At 49.0% G+C, this 22,722-nt stretch overlaps 6 protein-coding genes across 6 annotated transcripts; all 6 read left to right on the top strand.

Annotated features, from left to right (window-relative positions):
- The first annotated feature begins 1,411 nt into the window (after nucleotides 1-1,411).
- On the top strand, nucleotides 1,412-3,154 carry ASPWEDRAFT_196500 (putative UDP-galactose transporter). The gene is made up of 3 exons (XM_040832264.1): nucleotides 1,412-1,506; nucleotides 1,568-2,542; nucleotides 2,594-3,154. Exons 2-3 carry the CDS (start codon nucleotides 1,589-1,591, stop codon nucleotides 2,906-2,908), a joined length of 1,269 nt encoding a protein of 422 aa, XP_040693945.1. The 5' UTR covers nucleotides 1,412-1,506; nucleotides 1,568-1,588; the 3' UTR covers nucleotides 2,909-3,154.
- Nucleotides 3,155-3,400: 246 nt separating this feature from the next.
- ASPWEDRAFT_123002 (putative DEAD/DEAH box DNA helicase (Mer3)) lies at nucleotides 3,401-8,674 on the top strand (the record flags this gene model as incomplete). Its single annotated transcript, XM_040829171.1, has 11 exons — nucleotides 3,401-3,653; nucleotides 3,727-3,873; nucleotides 3,979-4,927; nucleotides 4,997-5,178; nucleotides 5,236-5,924; nucleotides 5,974-6,549; nucleotides 6,628-6,782; nucleotides 6,832-6,929; nucleotides 6,982-7,188; nucleotides 7,243-7,432; nucleotides 7,482-8,674. 11 exons carry the CDS (start codon nucleotides 3,401-3,403, stop codon nucleotides 8,491-8,493), a joined length of 4,458 nt encoding a protein of 1,485 aa, XP_040693944.1. The 3' UTR covers nucleotides 8,494-8,674.
- Nucleotides 8,675-9,162: 488 nt separating this feature from the next.
- On the top strand, nucleotides 9,163-11,652 carry ASPWEDRAFT_33610 (uncharacterized protein). The gene has a single exon (XM_040833828.1). The coding sequence runs from the start codon at nucleotides 9,449-9,451 to the stop codon at nucleotides 11,345-11,347; it is 1,899 nt and encodes a 632-aa protein (XP_040693943.1). The 5' UTR covers nucleotides 9,163-9,448; the 3' UTR covers nucleotides 11,348-11,652.
- Nucleotides 11,653-11,970: 318 nt separating this feature from the next.
- ASPWEDRAFT_22464 (Mg-dependent acid phosphatase) lies at nucleotides 11,971-12,734 on the top strand (the record flags this gene model as incomplete). Its single annotated transcript, XM_040832341.1, has 2 exons — nucleotides 11,971-12,170; nucleotides 12,266-12,734. 2 exons carry the CDS (start codon nucleotides 11,971-11,973, stop codon nucleotides 12,732-12,734), a joined length of 669 nt encoding a protein of 222 aa, XP_040693942.1.
- Nucleotides 12,735-13,119: 385 nt separating this feature from the next.
- ASPWEDRAFT_22463 (transferase hexapeptide domain protein) lies at nucleotides 13,120-13,854 on the top strand (the record flags this gene model as incomplete). The annotated part of the gene is made up of 1 exon (XM_040832340.1): nucleotides 13,120-13,854. One exon carries the CDS (start codon nucleotides 13,120-13,122, stop codon nucleotides 13,852-13,854), a length of 735 nt encoding a protein of 244 aa, XP_040693941.1.
- Nucleotides 13,855-21,096: 7,242 nt separating this feature from the next.
- ASPWEDRAFT_33605 (transcription factor TFIIE subunit TFA2) lies at nucleotides 21,097-22,561 on the top strand. The gene has a single exon (XM_040833827.1). It carries the CDS (start codon nucleotides 21,358-21,360, stop codon nucleotides 22,231-22,233), a length of 876 nt encoding a protein of 291 aa, XP_040693940.1. The 5' UTR covers nucleotides 21,097-21,357; the 3' UTR covers nucleotides 22,234-22,561.
- The last annotated feature ends 161 nt before the right edge of the window (nucleotides 22,562-22,722 follow it).

Here is a 22,722-nt window from a genome sequence, read left to right as displayed (position 1 = left end):
TTTCACGGATAATATCTTTCATCTTAGCCAACTCTTGCAAATATAGCTTTTGATTACCGAGGACGATATTTGCTTGCTCTAGTAGAGAAGAACAAGATGTCGTAATTATTTTCATCGTATTTTTCATGAATCTTAGGAGCAATCGCGATCCAAGTTAGAAGGAGGCAGAAATGCCGCCAGACTTGGATAGCCGGGAATCCCCCTCAGCCCAGAGACCTCTTGAAACTGCGATTGAAGGGGGATAACCGAAAAACGTCCAGATATGGTCTCTTTTGCCAAATAAGCTAAGCTGCAAGCCTTCTAGGCTGGCAACAATATAGCAAGAAAGAGAACATCGCCGTGACGCTGTACCCATCCTGCCTTTACATCACACTTCGACTGTATATAGACCTCTTGTGGGCCCGTTTTTAGTGGCCGCGATGGCAGCCAATCGGATAATTCGAGTTGATAGCCGGATTAGGTTGGCTTTACAATTCGCGATTTGGAATATCTTCAGCTGAAGCCATCGATTGTCTGGTGTCTACTATTACATGGGACGTTAATTGATAATGCTGTCCTCAGATTGATATTTGAGGGAGTATGGTGTACATAAGAACTTACAGTCACCGACAGCCATGTCAGTTTCATTAGTCCCAGTATGGAAAAGCGATGCTGATCATCTACGTATGTACATCTGGAAGAGCCACTTTTCCACGTAAATTATCTCATCAGCATCGCACTAACATAACTATTAAATTCTGCCCGGTCATTCTGGGAGTCACCGTGGCTTGCCAGCCTGCCACAACAGACGATCGTCCCTGATAGACGCGATAGACACGATTCCCATGTCTTCCTGACGTCAAGTTGGTGGGAATGGTCTTCCCTTGCGTGGTTGGGTGCCCAGATTTGCCCCCTTAAATAAGGACTGGACTAGACCCCGTGATCCACACCGCCCGTCGCCTCTCTTGCCTTTCCATTCCATGTTTCCTTAAGCTCTGAATAACCTACCCCAGATCTCCCGATCTCACGTTCATCCACACAGTGGCGGCCTTTTCTGTCGCTTCGTCCTATCCACGCTGATATTTATTGCATTTCGTCTCGTTCCAACTTAGTATATCCCTCGTCGATTTCTTCTCTGGATTCTCCGTGGCCCCGGTTTGCTGGCGGACCTAGGGCCTAGTGGCGAAGATCCTCGGAACGCACACGCGCCCATCCTACGAAACAGCTTGCACCAAGTCGTCGAGCACATTTTTTCATCATCAAGCAGAATTTCACACCTTGCCTATATAAAACCGTGTTTCCTTCTTCAATATCTATTTTAAATCGAAAGAGAAGGGGAATCTGATACCGCATCTCGTCAACATGGGGGAACGCGCACGTCAGCCCTCATGGCTGGCCGTTGTTCTGAAACAATCTTCCTGGATTTTGGTATGACCTTGGGATGGACACCTGAGGGGTATCTTGGAATTCATGGCTAATTGTATCTTCTGAACACAGTTGGCGGTGCAGTATAGCGCGTTTGTCTTGGTAGGTCGTTCAACTTCATGGACAATGTCTCTTGCGTCGCTAACCCCTCGCCTTGACATAGTTATCGCATTATTCCAGAGTTATGCCGCCAGCGGGTGGAAAACGATACCTCACATCGACCGCCGTTTTCCTCAATGAGGTCATTAAACTTGCCATTTCCCTGACCATGGCACTATACGAGGTCTCCAAGGCCGCGCCCCCATCGATGCCTGCCACCTCCCTCTTCTTCTCCCTTACTAGCGTCGTATTTTCAGGCGACAGCTGGAAGCTGGCAATTCCCGCCTGTCTATACACACTCGCCAACTCCTTACAATATGTCGCGCTTTCCAACCTACAGGCTGCGACCTTTCAGGTTACATACCAGCTGAAGCTCGTACCCACGGCCATATTTGGCTTGGTGTTGTTGAGGAGGGCCACTCCATTGCGCAAATGGGGCTTGCTCTTGCTGCTCCTTGTGGGCGTGAGTCTCGTACAAATGCCAAATAGTAGCACTGACGAGATCGCGCTCGAGGAAGAGACTGCGCACCTGGCATTCCCCCGGTCTCTGGAGGAATGGAAAGCTGCTAGAGGGGGTTCGGCGGGGTTGCACAAGCGTTCCGCAACGTATGAAGGCATTGAAGAGGACATTCAGACCGCCTTTCCGCGCATGAACTCAACGATCGGTCTGTTGGCCACTGTCGGTGCCTGTGCTGCATCTGCCCTTGCCGGTGTATACTTCGAGAAGGTGATTAGGGATAGTTCTGCTTCAGCATCACTTTGGATCCGCAACGTGCAGTTGGCATTCTACTCCATATTCCCTAGTCTCTTCATTGGTGTCATTTTCCTGGATGGCGAGAATATCTCCGCCAATGGCTTCTTCGGGGGTTACAGCTGGGCTGTTTGGTCGACTGTTGTCGTGCAGGCCTTTGGTGGAATTCTCGCATCTTTTTGCATGATGTACACCCACCAAGCTGTTAAGAATCTTTCCACAGCTACCAGTATCCTCCTCAGTACCGTGGGGAGTGTGTGGCTTTTTGAGTTTGAAGTTACTGGCAGAGTATGTTGTTAACATCCCATTATTCTTAATGAGTACTGACTAAGTTTGCAGTTCTTCCTCGGTTCTCTTGCAGTACTTGTGGCTACCTACCTGCAAGGAGACTCAGGCCTGGGTATTATCCAAAGGAAGTCCTCGAGCGCGCGTCCACCACCTATTCGTGTCGACAGCTATGACAACGAAATTAAGGGCGATGCTGGCTCACCCGAATCACCTTCTCCAAATGAGATTTCTATCAAACTTCCTGGTACACCTTTCCTCGACGCTGGTGTGTCAACATCCCGTCCTACTTCCCCCGGGCACGCGCGAGTGAGCTCAGCTCGTACTACCAGTGGCGGGTATTTTGATAAACACCCGCGAGATGAGTGAATGTGACGACCCAATACGAATTTTGCAATGTCCGCATGGATAATAAATATGGTGCCGGGGATCTTGTGAGAAGTAAATAACTATGGATAGAACCGAAACAATTGGTGTCAACCCTGCGAGCATTTTCTTGTATTTTCCCTTTCTGATTCTCTTTCTTGGTGATATTATTTTCTGGTCGGGCTGCTGAGTGCTGTTCTCCTTATACCTTTGACATGGCAGTATGTTCGGTTTCGTTGTGTATGAGTATATATGGAGAAAAATGCATGAGACAAATGTCTTCCTTTCTACTAAACTCGTTGCTATTGGCTTTAAACCCTGGTGAGGATGTCCTATTCTGGATGGACACGTGCTCAGGCCGTTCCAGTTCTTCGACATCCTCATCTAGCACACCCGTTCCTCCCTATGCAGCAGCTCAAGACGATTATCTCTTTAACCCATCACCGAATTTCTCTCCCAAACCAGTTGTTCAACAGTGCTACTGATTAGAGCATCATGCGTCGAAGAGGCCACCAGCCCTTCCTCGAACCCCGACACAACGCTTTCTGCCCAAAAAAGAGCGATACCCAGCTCCCCAAGTCCACCCCATCCAATAGAGCCGGTGCAATCGATCAAAAGCTCATCGAAGGAGCCCAGATATCGCCCTTCTTCAGCCAATTCCGTAGAACCGAGCCCGAAAATCATATATCTGAGCCGGAATCGATCACTCATGCCCAGCGTGATGATGATATGCAGCTAGATGCGTTCGGTGAGGTTTTGCACCACTTGTTTTGGTCTGTCATTTTGACAATTCAAGGTGGCTAATGAAACTATCTACACAGATCTTGAGTTACTTGCCCAGTCGAATGGGGCAGCGAGGTACCGTCAAGAACAGCCTGCTGTATCTGATGCTGGGCATCACTTGGGTTCGCATCGGATGGGATCTTTGGATGGGAGCCCCCCGAGACAGGTTTCTCATTTCTTCAATGGTAAGACAATGTCTGTTAACTATTCCATATGGTTACCGGCCTGGTTCCCTGAAATTAATGAAGTAAAAGGAAATACCCATCTTACTACACCCCTGCGAGGCCTAGGGTCGAGCTCTTCAGAGTTCGAGTTAGGGACCCCTTCGAGTCCATTGACTAGATTCGAAACTGGGAGAGCAGCGGCACTTCGGAGTCGGGATATTGAAGCCCAGTCTTTGCAGCCTGATAGCCACCACCCTTCATATCCCAATACTGGAGCATTTGGAAATGGCACACAAGCTCAGAAGACACCCTTTGATAATATCCCATTATCTATTCGAGGTATTGTTCTTGTCTCCGTGCATGAGCTTCCGGACAATTTTCGGTCGATTTTTCATTTTCCCGTGTTCAATGCTATTCAGTCCAAGTGCTTCCAACCGGTCTATAAGAGTAATGACAATATCGTCCTCGCGTCTCCGACTGGGAGTGGGAAAACAGTTATTATGGAGCTAGCAATCTGCCGTCTACTAGGTGATTTGAAAGATGAAAGTTTCAAAGTTGTCTACCAGGCACCGACCAAGTCCCTCTGTTCAGAACGATTTAGGGACTGGAACAGGAAGTTCCAATCATTGGGTTTACAGTGTGCTGAGCTGACTGGTGATACTGACTATTCATCCTTGAGAAATGTTCAGAATAGTCAGATTATCATAACCACCCCGGAGAAATGGGACAGCATGACGCGGAAGTGGAAGGACCACGCGAGATTGATGCAATTGGTAAAATTATTCCTCATCGATGAAGTCCACATTCTCAAGGAAACGCGCGGTGCGACTTTAGAGGCTGTGGTATCTCGAATGAAGACTATCGGATCGAACGTGCGTTTCGTTGCATTGAGCGCCACAGTGCCAAACTCTGAAGATATTGCAACTTGGCTGGGTAAGGATGCAACGAACCACCATGTGCCGGCACATCGCGAACATTTTGGAGAAGAGTTTCGTCCGGTTAAACTTCAGAAGTTTGTATATGGATATCAATCGAACGGTAACGATTTTGCTTTTGATAAGATGTGCAACTCTAAGTATTATCTCCGCCTATCATACTATCATACTACCTATAATTGAGACTCGAGGCTGACAATGGTTTCTAGGCTTTCCGATGTGATTGGTTCACATTCATTTAGAAAGCCAATCATGATATTCTGCTGCACGAGAAACTCATCTGTTGCTACTGCCAAAGAGCTGGCTCGGTTGTGGTCGATGTCTAACCCCCCAGCAAGGCTATGGAAAGGGCCCAGCAAAAGTATGGAGGTTCATAACATGGATCTGAAAAGTAAGGCCCTATACGATCAGCACCTTCAGAAATAATCAGATGACTGATTTGGTATAGCAACCATATCTGCAGGAGTAGCATTTCATCACGCTGGTCTTGATCCTTCGGACCGCCATACTGTTGAAACGGGCTTCTTACAGGGACAAGTCAGCATAATATGCTGTACTTCGACACTAGCAGTTGGAGTGAACCTCCCATGCCATCTAGTCATTATCAAGAATACCGTTGGATGGCAAGATGGCGGCTGCAAGGAATACTCCGATCTTGAAATGATGCAAATGCTTGGTCGTGCGGGCCGGCCTCAATTCGACGACAGCGCTACTGCAGTGATCCTGACGCGAAAGGAACGAGTCAACCATTACGAAAAGCTGGTATCCGGATCAGAGAGTCTCGAGAGCTGCTTACATCTAAACCTGATCGATCATCTGAATGCCGAAATCGGGCTGGGAAATGTCACAAATGTCGAATCTGCTATCAGATGGCTTGCTGGTACATTTTTGTTTGTGAGATTAAGGCGTAACCCGATACATTATAAGCTGAAAGAAGGCGCAAATCACGATGACGAGGATGAATTACTTCGACAGATCTGTGAAAAAGACATCAAACTCCTCCAGGAAAGTGGGCTAGTTTCTTCCGAACGGCTCAAATCGACTGAATTCGGTGACGCCATGGCTCGATATTATGTGCGATATGAGACGATGAAGATTTTACTTGCATTGAAGCCCCAGGCGACAATGTCACAGATTGTAAGGAAAGATTAAGTTGTGGGCTTAAAAAGTGACTAATAACTTGCAGCTCTCTGGGATTGTCCAAGCAGAAGAATTTCGGGATATTCGCCTCAAGGCCGGCGAGAAGTCGTTATACAAAGAAATCAATCGGGCTAACAGCATCCGGTTTCCAGTCAAAGTGGATATAGCACTCCCAGCCCATAAAATTTCACTTCTAATACAATCTGAACTGGGCGCGGTGGATTTTCCAGACGGCGAGCAGTTCCAGAAACACAAGTTCACTTTTCAACAGGACAAGAACTTTATTTTCGCCCACGTAAATCGACTTATTCGCTGTATTATAGACTGTCAGATTTATCTCGAAGATTCGATTGCCGTCAGAAACGCCCTGGAGCTTGCGAGAAGCTTTGGGGCTAAAGTCTGGGATAGTTCTCCCCTACAGATGAAGCAGATTGATCAGATTGGGGTCGTTGCTGTCCGCAAACTAGTAGCTGCAGGAATCACCAGCATTGAAGCCCTGGAACTCACGGAAGCACACCAGATCGATATGGCTTTGAGTAAAAACCCACCTTTTGGTGTCAAGCTCTTGTCTCGGGTTGCAGATTTCCCTAAGCTTCGAGTGTCTGTCAAGATAACAGGAAAGGTATGAAGCCTGGCTCTAATTACCTGGCTCTAATTACCTGGCTCTAATTACCTGGTGGACTCTGCTGACTGTTAGCAGGATATCAAACCACCCCACCCCGTGAAGATTCGATTCAAAGCTGAAGTTGGCTTTATGAATGAAAAAATCCCGACCTCCTTTCAAAGACGTACTGTCTATGTGTGCTTCTTAGCGGAGACATCGGATGGTCGTACGGTTGATTTCCGGCGAATAAGGTGATATAAATCGCTTTGTACTTTGTATCGCGGCGCTGACATTGTAAAGTGCGAGGAAGATTCAAAGCAGTCATGAAATAGTGCTTAGTGCAGAACTGAAAAGACCAGATCAACACATTACATGCTACGCAATGTGCGATGATATTGGTATGCCGCTGATATCCTAAACAGAAAGGGTTTTATATTGACCATTCATAAGCCGGAACTTTAAGATCCGCAGAGATCAAACCTGATCTACCCTTCTCCTTGTTTCCGACTCGCTCAAAGACCGAAGAAGAATCGATAGAAAGACCCAAGATGAATACTTCGTGTCCGCGTAGCAACGATATATCCCGGAACCAGATGAATTCGCAAAGGGTTGATGTATTCGATGGTGATGATTTATTTGATGAATTCCTGGGCAAAGGTATGTTTCTTTCTTTCTTCGGTCAAGTCAAACCGCTCATTGAGTGAATTGTAGACCAGGGAACCGATTGGGTTGTTATCAACGAGAAGTCGCCCGTTACGGCCCAGCATAAATCGAGGGATAAACCTAAAGGAGAGAGTAATAAGTTAGAGATGATGCAGGAGGATTATGAGCTTGAAGAAGAACCAACTCGACTCCCAAATGGTAGATGGGCATGTAACCATAAGTGCAAGGATAAGACAGCGTAAACGGCTTTTCCTTGTTCTTCTTTGGCAGGAACTGACTGGGGACAGATGCAAGCACTTTTGCTGTCGCGATGGCCTGGAAAAGCCACCCAAAGCCAGCAAGAAATCAGCTGGTGGCAACCAAAAAAGAAACGAGTTCAACCAACTAACTCTTTCAGCAAGTATCACCAAGAAGGATGCTGCACCGCCTGAAAAAGAGGAGAAACTCGATCGAAGAGACAAAGCAAGTGGCCGCAAACCGTCTACTCAAACGCAAAAGCCAACACTGGAAGCAAAGTTAGCTGGCCAGGGTACGATGATATCAACGCCTCAGGTTTCAAATGCGGCATCTTTGATGCAGCCGACTCTCACTGACACTGTTGAGAGATCTCCCAGTCGTCTTAGTATTTTTGACGAGGATTCTTCAAGTGACTACGGGGATGACAGTTTCACTAACTTGCCTTCGCCATCGGTGTTGCTGTTTGAAGGCGCCAGCAACACCATAAGACCATCATACCAAAAAGAGGAAAACCCCAATGAAGTATCCAAGGTCGACAAAAGCACATCCGAGTCAAACGGAAATTGGATCGATGTCGAGGAGCCACGGCATCCGGTTCAAGCTCCATTCCCTGGCTCTGGACAAAACAAGAAATATGTCATCGACCTTGACATTACGAACCCAGTAGATATAAAAGAGTGGTTTCCATCATCCGAGACTGTGGATCCATTTTTCGAACCACAAAGAGACCAGACTAACAGCCAAGTTCTAGAGTTTGATGAGAATTCACTGCTACTTGCAGGCGTGGGTCTCGAAGATTCTCGGGGGACAAAGCGAAAGCTGAGCATCATAGACGAAAACAATGAATCTCGTCCTGGAAAAGACGAAAAGAGAGTGAAACAGAATGAACCCCACTCTTTGAGCCTAGGGCAAACTGGCGTTCTTGCAGAGTCCAGAGAAGTCAACAAGAATGGCTTTGTGAGACTCGAAACAGAAACACAACGTGCGTCAGCTCCAAAGGGCTGGGATGATATCGATCCGGGGTTGCTGGATGAATTCAAGGATATTGTTAATTTCTTTTAAGTACAGACAGAGATTGATATGCCACCATATCAGCGGGGGAAGATCTGATGAGATATGGATTCGTTGTTGATTTGTTTCTTTCTGTTTGAGGGTTGATTTGAGATTGATATGGACTCGAGACTGCATTTTAAAGAGTCAAGTATAATAGACGATAGCTGCTTTATAGACTACTATATCAAGCTGAATTCTTCTTCTCAGTCTCCATCCAGTATCGATTAGTTCCATTCTGTCAGGCTTTAAGGCCATCCATTGGCAGTGAATGCAGTGAATGAAGGTAAACTTCCTCTGCTCCAGTCCTGACGCGTCTTCGTATTCTTCCTCTTCTTCTCCCACTTTCTTCTCTTCCCAACTCTTCTTTGTCTTTCTCTTCCACATCAACATCTCATCTCTACAAAGACACAGAAGCAGTGAGTATAAATACTCTGCCTCCCTGCAATATCTTCTCACGCAGTCTCTTTCCATCTAGACTTCCACCCTCTAACGATCGATCTTGGATATCTGACAACCCATAACATGAGGATCGATTGCTGAGAGAAATTATAGCTAGGTATGTGCAGCTTTTCTTTCTCCTTTCCCTTATATCTAGCTGCAGCCTTTCTATTTACTCTATTATATCAAGAGAGATGTGCTTGTTTGTCTTGGGGGTATCCTGTTTACTCCCTCTTTCTCTTGGGTGTCCTTGTCCTTCTGCAAGCAAACCTCTCATATAAACAAACACCAGGATATCTTCATTATCATCTTAACTGGAGACAAAAGCTAATGATAATTTGATAATAGAAAATCTCTCAGCCTAAGAATATCCAAAATGGGCAAGTTAAACTACTCAGCAGTAAGTTCACCCATATCAGACCAGTGCGATCGATCCCCCTCACAAGACATGGACTGACTGTTTTCCAACCTCACAGAGAAAGATTGAAGGGACCAAAGCTGGTCAGGTGGTGTCTAAAGATCTGGTATGAAAGTCTCATTGTCTGTGTTTCGTCTGCTTTGTGAGCTAATCAACTGTCTGCAGAAAAAAAGAATCACCCCTGGCACCGGCTCCAAAGCTGCGGCACGAGACCCCACGCTGGAAATCGATCTCACTGCGAAGGGATTGACCGATGATGGTTTTTCTCAGTTCATCGATGATCTGATCGACTGTATCAAATACAGAGATGCGGAGCACCCAGAGGGCGCAGCTAAGCTCGCCGAGTTCCATCTCCAGGGTAATCAACTGTCCGTCCAGTCTTTGCCGAAGCTGGCAGAAGTAATTGCTCTCAGCGCTGGGGAGCTACGAGAGCTTGATCTGTCCAAGAACAGCATTGAGATTACAACCCCTGAACAGAAGTTGATATGGCAGCAGTTTCTGGAGTCGTTTGGTAATTGCTACATGCTGAAGAAACTGGATCTTGGGAGCAATCCGCTTGGTTCGGGGGGCATGGAGATCTTTGCTCGGGTTTATATCCAGAGTGATCTCGATTTCGTTGAGGACGATGCTAGTGCCATTATCGTATCGAAGTCCGACAGTGATGATAGTGGCGATGTCGACGATGTGGCCGCCAGCCCTAGTGCTGGAAAGGAGAATAAGATTCCACAGAAGGATCGGGCCAAGAGGTCGCCTAGTAAGACTAAATCCTCTCGACAGAACGGTAATTCGCTGCCCATATTCAACTTCGAATGTCCTGCTAACAAGATGACATCCCTAGGTCGCTCTCACGCTCCTCCAGCAGCTGGAAAGACCACCCCCACGCAGGCCGACCTGAAGCGGTTTGCTTGCACCCGGGGGTTGCTTTCTGTCCCATTCCTAATCTTATCGGACACATCACCCACAGCCGGCTGCGCTATTCATTTTGCAAGCATTCTCCCCATGCATCGAACTCGGGAACAACTCTTGTCCTTCCTGCCTGGGGGCAAGGCGCTCGCCCTGCCTGAGACAGTGAGTCGTTGCAAAGGTATCATCTGGCTGCCAAATGATGGTCTTGGACAACTGGGTCACAAGCTGCTTGACATGGTCGAGACGATGCGCGAACAGACGTCTGGCACAGACTCCGACGAGGAGGAGCTCGATGAAGAAGAGCAACTTTCAACCGGCTTTGGACAGTTGAGAACGATCGATAGTAGCAATGGCAATGGAAAGCTTGATATTACCGCACAGCGCAAGCTGCAAGCGAAGATGAATGTCGAATACTCAAGACTTTGCAAGCGGGTTCGCATGGAAGCGCTCAAGGTGGAATGGGTGCATAGCGCTGAAATCTGGAGCACTGCCTTGAGAATGATGGTCGTTGCTCGATCCCTCTTGTTGGACGATAAAGATCGTGCCGTGGAAGTACCAGAGGAAGAAGAAGAAAAAGAAGAAATGGTGCCAGAAGTCGAGCATATCGAGGAAGTGGGCGTCGAAAACGACTTCCCAGAATATGAGTACAGCCTATACGAGGTCGTGGAGCCTACAATAATTGGTCCCTTCCAGCCAGGCGCCGAAACGTTTGAGGAGAACTTCCCTGCATTGCAGGTGGTCAGCGAGGGTCACAAAGAAACCCCAATCTATCCAACAAAGGAAGAAAAGCGCATGTCGTCACCCCAGCAGCACACGCCACGCTCTGGAAAGGGACACCAGCGTGCAGTTTCTACTCTGCCTGCCCCCCAGAAGTACAACTGGCGCTTTAGGTTTCCTCTTGAATGCTGGCGCAGAATCATCGCCGACGCTGTTGGAGCAGAGGGCATTTTGGACGTCCAGCAACAGCTCCGTATCATCAGATACGCCGCGGATTGGGATTCCGTTGCCTACGAGCTGACGATAAAAGGAGCTGAGGAGTACCAGCAGATTTGGAAATTCCTTGAAACAGTTGGTTGCTTCACATACAGCCCTTTGTCATGAGAGCCTGCAGAGTTTCAGTATCGACTGATTTAGCATACTCTTTCATTTCAACTGCATCAGTGTGAAGGAAATATGGGGTGGTATCACTATTAAAAATAAAAAATGAAGGGAAAAAAAAAAAAGGATGAAAAAGAAACAAAAGAGATAAAAATGGTGAAATATGGTGTGTGTATGTTGGTTGCATGTGTGCATCAAGATCCTCGAGACTTGAATGTTTCCAAATCTGAATGTACCTAAATTTTTGAGTCTATCGCATGATTCTCAAGCATCTCTGAACTGTTGTGATAGGAAAATACAGCAGATAATCATCATCAAATGCCCTGGTAGATGTAGCTATTCAAAGTCTCCCCTGTCGCCTCCTTTTGATTGCCCGAGCGCACGTGAGTCCCTCGTTATCGCCAAATCCCCCGCATTTCTTCTTGCGATCGTAAGAAACTCTCGCTGGACCACGGATTATTAGGGGGATTGAGCCATTCAATCAAAATCACTCAATTTATCTGCTGATATACATCCCACCTTCATTCATATTGAACCCTTCCGATCAACAAAGTCGTTGAACGTGGACAATTTTACTGCTAACATTTGAATTCCCCGCTATTGCCTCGATATAACCTCTTTTCACAATGAATATGATGCGAGCCAAAAGACAAAATACCCTGCCGCAGGATGACAGCTCCACAGCTCCTTCGACCTTCAATGACGGGCTTCCTCTGCCCAAATTGTTTGTATTTGATATCGATTATACCCTCTGGCCTTTCTGGGTTGATACGCATGTCAGCGCCCCGGTAAAGGCTCGGGATAACAATTCTCGATGTGTGGATAGGTGAGTTGACTTGGTCTTATTGATTGCCTTGGATAGTCTACTTTCCGGAAATAAGGTGTCTTTGTTCTGTATTTACTAACTGTGGGCTGCGATAGATGGGGTGAATCCTTCGCTTTCTACCCGGCCGTCTCCTCAATCATCCACTCATGCAAGACTCGGTCAATCCCTCTCGCTATCGCCTCTCGCACACACGCGCCGGATCTCGCTCGCGACATGCTCAAAGCCCTCCACATCATCCCGACCTTCTCGGACAACCCGGCGAACAAAACACGCTCATCGCGTGCGCTCGAGTATTTTGACTACGTCCAGATCTTCCCCGCCAATAAGACTCAACATTTTGCTCGGATCAACCAAGCCAGCGGTATTGAATATGAAGACATGCTCTTCTTCGATGACGAGGCGCGAAACCGGAATGTTGAGACGGAGCTGAATGTTACTTTCTGTTTGGTTCGAGATGGTATGACGAGGGAGGAGGTTGACCGGGGAGTTTGGGCCTGGCGAAAGAGAAATGGGATTAGAGCCGGTGGGCCTAAGAGGTCTGATACTCAGGAAAGCTTGAGCTGATTAGATGTCGTCTGCTATGGATGATACGAATTTTTTTTAAGAGAGGGAATTGGCGTATGGGTTTGAATGATTAATTGCATATTAGACTTGGATATGAGATACCCGGGGGGATGAGATACAATTTCCGTATGTCTGGAATAGAGAAGACACTGCCAATATATCCATATACTATTTTATCTAAAGTATTCCATTTGCCATGCACATGTAGTTGATCATCTGCAACACCAGGCGGAGTGGAGTGTCGGAGCTATACCAACTCACAGCTTCCCCGAGCTTTTCCAATCCTAACCCATCCACCTCCCACCACCACGGTTACAAAACCCCCCAACCCAAGGGAGAGAGAAAACAAAAAAAACCTCTCAAACATCCCCTACATCCATCAACCATGGATCCCCAACAGAGTCAATCCCGACAACACCTCAAACCACACCCTCACCACCCACAACAACGCGCCTCATCCTCAGCAGCATCCTCCGGCTCCGCGCCCTCAATCCCCCGACCCCCTCTCTCAGTCCACCCTACAGTAACAATAGCAGACGCCGTCGTATTCCAAGGCACACACCCCATCTCCATCGGCGCCGGCACCATCATTCACCCCCGCGCCCGGTTCTACTCCTTCGACGGCCCCATCTACATCGGCGATGGCAGCATCATCAGCGAAAAGAGCGTAATAGGAATCGCCCCCACCGCTCCTCCACCGTCCTCTACACATGGTAGAGAAGGAATCCCCATCCGGATCTCGAATGCCGTCGTCGTGGGACCGCAAGCCTCCGTCTTCCCCGGCGCGCACATCCACTCCTCCACAGTCGTCGAATCGCTCGCGATCATCCACAAACGCGCATCGCTGGGCTCGCACTCCAAAGTCTGTGCCGCGTGTGAAGTGCCCCCGAATGCTGTCGTGCGGGAATGGTCGGTCGTCTGGGGCTCTGGGACTGGGTTCGGACAGAGGAGGAAACGGGCCAAGGGAAAGATGAGTTCCGCTGTAGCTGTGGCTCAGGGGATTCAGGGTCTTGAGGGGAAGGTCATTGAAGATGCGCGGTTGATTGTTTTGCATAAGGAGAGGGAAGCGCTTTCTAGAATGATTGGATCTTCGGCTGGGGCTGGGGCGAGGAGGAGGTGAGGAGCTTTTTTCCATTCAGGATCGATCGCTCTGCCTGCAGCAAACAAGCTGTACGGGGGAAAGGTCTCAGGGATACAACCTAGAACCGATAGAGGGAAGGATGCATTGCACTGAGCCAAGTGGGTGTTTGAAGTTGCTTCTTGGTGCAAGAGTCTACGATGCTATGATACTATTCTGTCTTGAGCTTTTATCGTTCATATACCCAAATTATAGAAACCAGTCGATTTATCAGTTGCTTCTCTCACTAGTATCGGTAGATCAAACAAAAGTAACAATAGCACTTGTGTATTGGAAAAATTTTGCCAGTAGTCGAACAGCTTTTGCTTCATCTATTGACGACATACTAACGGAGAATTAAAAAAAAATCAAAAACCCTTTACAACCATGCTTTTCCCCTTATTAAAATAAAATGCAACGCAGGGATACATAAGCAGACAAAGGAAATAAATGGAATTTTCACACAGGCTGCCCTCTCACGAGGGATTAAAATGGCGTAAGATCATTGCTTCAGACTGAAATGCACGACACTCAAACGAAAAAAAAGTACAGAGGAAAGTATAAAAGAACTTTGTAGAAATCAAAATGGAAAAAAGAAACACATGTCAAAAATTATCCGGTACAGTAGACACGACAATAGAAATGACCTTTTTAAGCTCCTCTGGTCTGACCACCGCCTCTCATTCTCTTTCCACCACTTCCTCCTCCTTCGCCGCCAGCCTCACCTCCATCCTCTCTTGCACGCTTGTTGCCCTGAGGAATGAACTGGCGAGCCTGGACATTCATCCCGCCTCGGCTTGGGCTAGACTGTCCCTGGCCCTGAGGCAAGTTTGAAGTCTGAACATTCTGGTGTCCACCTCGGCCATGGCCTCCCCGTCCGCCACGGCCCCGGGGAAGCCCGGAACCGCGCTGAGCCTGGCCCTGAGGCTGCTGCTGCTGTTGTTGCTGTTCAGTTGACTGGGGACCGAATGGATTCTGCTGGTTACCACCACGACCGCCCGCTCGACCGCCACCTCGTGCGACAGGAAGACCCGACTGAAGTGCTTTCAGAACACCCGTTCCTGCACCAGCCGGTGGCTTGTTGGGCAATGGCGCAGCTTGTTGCTTGTTCTGGCTCTGCCCAAATGGATTTGCTGCTGGTGGAGCTGCTGCCAGCGCACCGGGTTGTTGTTGTGCCTGCTGCGGCTGCTGTGGTTGTCCTTGCGCAGCTTGCTGGGCTTGACCTTCAGCCGGGACAGTGCCAGGGGACGGAGCTGGTGCTGCAGTCCCTTGTTGGTTTGCTGCAGGGGCCGGTGCTGGCGATGGGGCTGCAGGAGATGGTTGCGCCGTTGCTGGGGTAGAAACAGGAGCAGGAGTAGGAGCAGGAGCAGCAACAGGGGGAGTAACCTTGGCAGGTGAGGCTGCTTGCGCAGCAGGTGCTACCTGGGGTTTGGCTCCCTGTACTTGAGCAGCCGCAGGTGGAGGTCTTGCAACCTTGGCCACCTCCCATACTTCGACAACGGGCTTCTGAGGGGTTTCGCTTGCTGCCTTCTGGACGACTTCGATCTTCGCATGCGCAGTTCTGAATCGTGTATCAAGCATGCTCAGTCTGGCCAAAGACTTCTTATCCGATAGCTCAACGGCAGACTTGATTTTCTCTTCCAACCCTTCCTCGTGGGCCTTCTTAAGCGCTTCTCGCTCTGCGTTGAACTTTTGCTCCAGCGAAGAGATGGCCTCTTCGTTCGCTCCTGTAGATGCTTGGGCTTCTTGCTTAGTCTTCTCCTTCTCCTTAGCAACCATAGCGCGAATGTTGTTCCGAACAATATTTTTAATAGTTTCGTTCTTCGCCACCAGCTCCTTGGCCTGGGCATCAGTCAACTGCGGTAGTCCACCTTCAGCCTTCGCGGGGGTTGTAGGAGTCTGGTCAGGCTTCGAGCCAGGGGTTCCAGGCTCCTGTGGAGCGACTGGTTGGTTGGCTGCCAATCTCTCCACCTCTTGGCGGTGGGCAGCTCTAGCTTCTGCCATCTTGCTGTTGAAGGTCTCCTTCAGTTTCTCCACGCGCTCCTTGAGCTTCGCTTCATGCTCGGCATCTCTACCGGCAAGTGCAGCCTCCTTCTCAGCGAGAGCAGCTTCAAGGCGCTGTATCTTCTCCTCCAGTGCCTTCACCTTCTCGTCGTCACTTGCAACCGGCAGCTGAACGTTCGATGTAGGGAACTGTGCTGCAGGTGTGGCGTTAACAGCGGGTGCCTCCTCAGCTGTAGGAGCGGGAGCAGGAGCAGGGATAGGAGTAGGAGCAGCAGGCGCAGGCGCAGGGGCGGCTGGTTCGGCTGGTGCAGCCGGTTTCTCTGCCATTCTCGCCTTCAATTCCTCCAACTCGGCCTTTGTCGTTTTCAGCTCCTCTTGAATTACTTCTTTCTCCTGGACAGCGGTGTTCAATTCGCCCTGTTTGGCATTGATGCGGCCACTTAGCTCCTTGGACCGAGCCTTGAACTGTTCCGTAAGCTTGGAGCGCAAATCCTTGAGCCTTTCTTCCGCGTGCTCAAGCTTCTCTGGGAATGATGCAACTTCAGTCTGCAAAGTGTCGCGAGCAGAAATGGCTTCATCCCGTTCCTTTTCCAATGTCGAAAGGCTCTCTTTCAATGCTTCCATTTCGGCAGGGTCCACACGATCGTATTTCTGCAGAATGTTCTGAGTACGTTGTTGCCATCGGTCGCGGTCTGCTTGTAGAAGTTTCATCTCCCCATCCTTCGTTTCCACAACATTTTCAAGTTCCCTAATTCGAGTTTCGAGGGGTTCCATTTGCTGCACGAGTTCATCCACACGGGCGGACTTCTCCCCAAGGGAAGTCTCGGCTTGTTTGACTTGGTTTCGAAGTGTAACGCTACTCTCACGGAAAAGGTTGAGTTCATTGAGTGTCTCCATGAGCTTGTTGTGGCTCAAGGCGCTATGGTCGCTATCAGCAGCAGCACGGCGTTGCTGCTCCAATTTGAGCCTCGTCTCATCAAGCTGGGATTGAGTGTAGTCAACCTGCTGGCGAAGACGCTTGCTCTCCTGAGTGGAAAGATGGTACTGCACATCAACGATTTCCTTCTCGCGCCGCAAGAATTTAATGACTTCTTGAAGACCTTCCAGGTTTGGTGCAGACGCTTCTTCGCCTTCTTCCTCATCAGGAATGTTTGCGCGGTCACGTTGCAAGGTGGATATCTGGTTGGTGATGTTCTCAAGTTGTGAGTGCAGCAAGGAGTTCTGGTGGAGGACCTCCTCGCGGCGCTTTTGTAATTCAGAAAGCTCGCCCTCATATCTGTTCTTGAGTTCCTTCCAACTTTCTTCCTTCTGAGAGAGATCGTTCTTGTAAGTCTCGGCTTGCGTTCTCATTTCGACAATGTCCAGTTTCAATTGGTTGGCTTCTGAGCGAACCACTTGGAGGTTTTTCGCGGCCTCGGCGTGTTTGAGCAATTCGCTTTCATAATTCTGCTGAGCATGTTGAGAAATCTCTGCTTGAGCCTTGAGATCCTCCTGATGGAATTGGGTGGCAGCAATGTGGCGTTCATTGTCATCCTTCAGCCTAGTAATTTCGGCTTCATAGGTAGATTTCTGCTCATCCAGGCGACGGGATGCCTCGCCTTGTTCATCACGAAGCTTCGACAGTTCACTGTTCGTGGTGGAAAGCTCAGAGGAAATTTCTTCGATACGCTTCTCGAGATCCTCGATCTTCTTGTCCTTCTCTTGAACAAGACCCTCCGTGTCCTCGCGGTACTGTTCATGGGTATCAGTGACAGACTGCAGGCGTTCCTCCGTGTCCTGGCTGATGGCCTTGTAGTCCTCAACCCGTTCCTTAGCATGCTCAAGCTCGCCCTTGGCTAACTCCAGGTCACGCTTCAACTCAGAGACTTGAATGCCCAGTTCTTGTTCCCGGGTTAGGCCGTTTTCTTGTGCGCCTTCTCCTGGGACATCTGGTTCCTCGGTGGGGGCAGCAGAAACACTTGGCTTTGTCTGCAGCACTTGGAGACGCTCCTCCGCACTCTTGAGCTCGACAGTGATTTCGTCCACTCTAGATTGCAGGTGATCTCTTGTCGTCTTGGTCGCAATTAGCTCTTCGCGAACCGATCCCAAGCTAGTCACCAAGTCGTCGATCCGTTTTTGACTTTGCTCATGTTCGTACTCTCTGCGTAATCCTGCTTTCTTTGACTCTTCAACCTCGTCGTTAAGCTTCCGCTTGGTTGATTGCAACTCAGACTCGAGAGATTCAACGCTGTGCTGGAGACGACGGCGACTTTCAGAATCAGTGTGCTCGCGTTCGTTCAAAATGGTTTGCAAATTGGCGTTGAGAGAATCAAGTCGACTGCGCTCGTTTCTCAGCGTCTCAGTGTCTTCGATGAGTCTCTTCTCGATGTTCTTCCAAAGATCCTTCTCCGCCTTCAGGTTCGCATTCTCCCTTTGAAGGCTGTCCACGAGACCCTTTGCTTCAACGAGATCTTCGGCAGCTTGCTGGGTCTTGACGTCCTGTCGGTTGGCATTTTCCAAAATAGTAGCATAGCGTTTTTGGAGTTCTGCATTTTCACTCTTAAGCATGGCGAAGTTGCTTTGGAGAAGTTCAGCTCGCTGGGTAGCGGCACCCAGCTGGCTGCTCGAGCGACTGATTTCGCTGAACAATTCACTGTTCTTCCTTGAAAGCTCATTGACCTGCTGCTTGAGGGCACCATGGTCTGTGGCAGACTCTTCGCGGAAACTATCGAAATGAGACTGCACCTTGCGCAATAGCTCAGCGTAATCGGTAGCATCCTTTGCTTGCTCCTCAGCGGCGCCCGGGGGCACTGCACCGAGAGGTAGGGACTGGGAGAAAACAGATGCATCACCAACAGTCTGGCGTCTGCGAGTGAGCATGCTTCGGAAGGTGTCACGTTCCTTCACGTAGCTCTTGGTCTGGGCCACAAGGTTAGAGATCTCATCCCGGTAGGTCTGCACCCGAATCCTCAGCTCCTTCAATTCCTCCTGCTCTTGTTGTCGAACTGCATCTTGTGCACGGGCCTCTTCGCCCTCCATCTTGTCCCCGAGTTCCCTCAACATACGGCGAAGAGTGACGTTTTGCTCTTGCAGCTCACGGAGATCTTTGAATGTTGTCAGATTCCTGCTGATGAAACGTCCTGTCGGGCTAAGATCCGTAGATGAATCATCGATTTCATCACGAGCAACCTTTTCAAGTTCGTCCCTGTCGTAACTACCTTCACCTTCCCTCAGAAGGGCAGTCTCCAAAACCAACACCTTGACCTGGGCACTGAGGTCTCTGAGCTGTTGACGCAAAATATCACCTTCACGAGCCAATCCTTCGACCTGACCTTGCCATTTCCTCGATTCCTTAGTCGCGTCATCTCGTTCCTTTCCGGCCGTCTCCAAGATGTTAGACATCTCGACAACAGCATTCTCGAGGCGGGCATGATCAGCGCGCAACTCATCGATTTCTGGTTTACTGGACTCAAGATCTTGAACCATTTCATCCAAGGTGGTCCTGAGCTCTTGGCTAGTCTTCTGTTCAGTGGCGAGTAGGGTTCGCATCTTGTCGTATTCCGTGTACATTTGGGTGAGTGTAAGGCCACCCTTAGCCCGCGAAGTTCTCGGCGAGAAAGTTCCAACAGGCGTTCCAGAGCGTACAGGGGTGGTAGGACCACCGTTCAAACCACGAGGAGCTGGGCTCATTGATCTTCTGCCAACGGTACCCTCTGATTCGAGTTGGCTAATAGTAAGTTCAAGCTCGGCGACACGGCGTTCGGCAGCTTCCTTGTCAGAATGTTCGGTCTCAATCTCGACACGAAGTCGGGAGATCTCCTCTGCCGCATCGTCCCTCGCCTTCTCCAAGGCCAATTGACATTCTTGCACCCGGTGTTTAGCTGTTTCGGCCGAGTTTCCTTGCAATTCGGCAAGTCGGTTTGCACTATCTAGTTCAATTCTAAAGGACTCGGCTGTTTGAATAGCGTCTTCCTTGACCTGGTGAATGGTTGAAAGAGATTCTTCGTAGCGCTGCTCGACTTCGTCCAGGCGACTCTTGAGAGCATTCTCGCTACGCCTCAAAGAGTCGACATTCGCACTTGCTTCCTCGTTTTGACGCTGGAGCTCGCTGATCCGCGCACTTTTCTCCTTGCGGAACTTGAGGTATTCGGCAGACTTTGTTTTCAGCTCCGTCTCAAACCACTCGTTGTTCTTCTTTGTCAAATCCAATTCCTGTTGCAGGCTTTGTTCACGGAAACGGGAGCTAGCAGATGACGAGTTTGCAGCCTGGAGGTTCTGCTCCGCGGTGGAAAGCTCCCGTCTCAATTCAATCGTCTTCTTGTGCTGGGCGGAAAGCTCTTCCGCGAGCTTGTCGTACGCACCAGTCTTAGACTCGAGCAGAGCGAGGGTGTCCCGGTTCGAAGCTTCCAATGATGATATGCGAGACTTCAAAGTGCTCACTTCCGATTCGTTCGACGTCGATGAAGATTTGAGCGTGGCGATCTCTGATTCCAGGGAAGAGCGAGCATTTTCTACAATGCGTTAGAAACAACCTACAATATTAGACAAGCAATCACAAATACCTGACTCATGTAACTTCTTTCTCGAATCCTCAACCTCTGCATGTCCCTTCTCGACCGAGCTTTTCAAGACCTTGATCTTCGAGTCGCTACTGCGGACAGCATTCTCAAGCTCTACCTCCACACGAAGCTTGTCAGACTTGAGTTCATCATAGTCTCGAGCTTTCCTGGTGATGCATTCCAACAGCTGATTGACCAGTTCAACTGTAGGAGCTTGAGTAAGCGTAGTGAGGGTCGATTCGGCAATCGAATAATGTGTAGCGAGGTAAGGCAATTCGATTGTGGCGGCAGCCATGATTGATATAGAACAACCGAGGCAAAAGGCTACTCAGCCTGCCAATCCTAACAATTGAAGGTGTTGCGCGGCAATCGTGGTAAGGGCAAAAGGTGCGGATAGGTAGCTAGCTGGTTGAACGAGTCGTCGCGCGTGACAAGCACTACTTTTTTGAGTGCACCCGACGCTTAAATGGGAGGTTTATGCCATGTCGAGGCCAAAACAAACATGTACAAAAAGTAAAAAACGAAAGGGCGAGTGAAAAGACCGAGCCCCCGTCGGCGATGAATGAGCGATGATTGACTTCAAGGGCGCGAGTTTCACTTGGGTTGCTGCGTTGCTGCTCCCAACACGGTTAGCGGCCGCGGTGCTGTCATGTGACGTGTCTGCCTTGGATCGCAGGCGTCCACAGTTTGCCTCTAAGACGATGATGATTTCACCATTTCCAGTCCTTCTCAAGCACTCGACGACTACCTTCTTTGTCCTTAGGCTGTGCCTCTAGTGAGCAGTGGCCGAATATTGACCCTGCAGTCTCGCCTTACCATTTAAATGATATATTGTGATTGGGCTTAGAGCTCTTTCCGGCTCGACCGAGGCAAGGCCTCTTGTCCTTTCTGTTCTCTACGCCCACGCCACGTTATCTCTCTTCTACCCAGTGCAGGCCTAGCCTTCGGCTCAAAACTCGCAACCATGTCGTACCTTCAGCAGCAGCTCAAGAACTTCAGTGCCAGCGTTGTCGACTCTGCGCATCGCATGCCCCAGCAAAGGCGCTTCGTGAACAACAATTCCGCAGGCAGTTCCCAAGCACCGTCCTCAGTACCCACCCCAACACCCGCAATCGATCCGAAGAAGCAACGACGCGATGCAGAGATCGTCTACTCCCAGCCGGCCAATACTGGCACGGGTAAAGATATCATGACCCAGGTCCTTTTCGCAATCGAGCACATGAAAAACAAAGGCGTTCCACTTAAATTCTCTGACATTGTTTCGTACCTGTCTCTGCAGCACCGTGCGAATGATCAGGGATATGTTCAGGCTCTACAAAGCATTCTCAAAGTACACGAAAAGGTTCAGTTTGACCCCAGCGGGGCAAATGGTGAAGGCACATTTGCTTTCCGACCGCCGCACAACATCCGCTCTGCAGAGCAGCTCCTCCAAAAGCTACAGTCGCAGCCAAATGCCGCGGGAATGAGTGTCCGTGAACTTCGCGAGGGGTGGCCGAATGTCGAGGAGACAATCAATAAGCTGGAGAAGGAAGGAAAGCTCCTTGTTACACGGAACAAGAAGGACGACCATGCCAAGATGGTCTGGGCCAATGACCCTTCGCTGATAGAGCACTTTGACGAGGAATTCCGTCTGATCTGGGAGAAGATCAAGATTCCCGAGGCCCAGGTGGTAAAAGAGGAGTTAGAAAAGGCTGGCATCACTCCTACGAACAAAAACAAGGTCGTCAAAGCACGACCAAAATTCGAGCAGAAGAAGGTCAAGAAGCCTCGCCGCAGTGGCAAGACGACCAACACTCACATGATGGGCATTTTGCGAGACTACTCCCACCTCAAGCGTTGATTTGGCTCCGATGTTGAACGCAAAATGCTGTCATCATTAGTGCCTCGTCTTGGAGGTTGACATGGTTGCTGAAGCTGGATTCTGAGACTTGCCAGTGTCCTTATTATTCATTTAAATGGTTTGCCCCTGCATTTCAATGGCGTTTTGAACACGGATCATGAACTGGAACTATCATTTACCGGTCATTTTGCATTTTATGCTGCTAATTTTCTCAGTCCTGCTTTTGCTACCTTTGTAAAAAAATATATAACCAAGACAGATACCCGAATGAATTAAATGATATAGTCAAAAAACGAAAATAGCATAAGTAGACGCCAGTTGACTTTACATCCTACGAATTCCCCAATAATCTTGAATAAGTCTAGATTTTCGAAACCCAAGATGCGATAAATAGTACCAGACCTTTTCCTGTAAATATACAAATGTCCCAGGAAGAGAAATATGAAAGATGAAGAAAAAGTCACGTCACACAATCGTGATCATGGAAGA

Source organism: Aspergillus wentii, assembly GCF_001890725.1.
Source record: "Aspergillus wentii DTO 134E9 unplaced genomic scaffold ASPWEscaffold_1, whole genome shotgun sequence".
Lineage (NCBI taxonomy): Eukaryota > Fungi > Ascomycota > Eurotiomycetes > Eurotiales > Aspergillaceae > Aspergillus > Aspergillus wentii.
The sequence above is the reverse complement of the archived record's forward strand: the minus strand, read 5'-3'. Positions and strand labels throughout refer to the sequence as shown.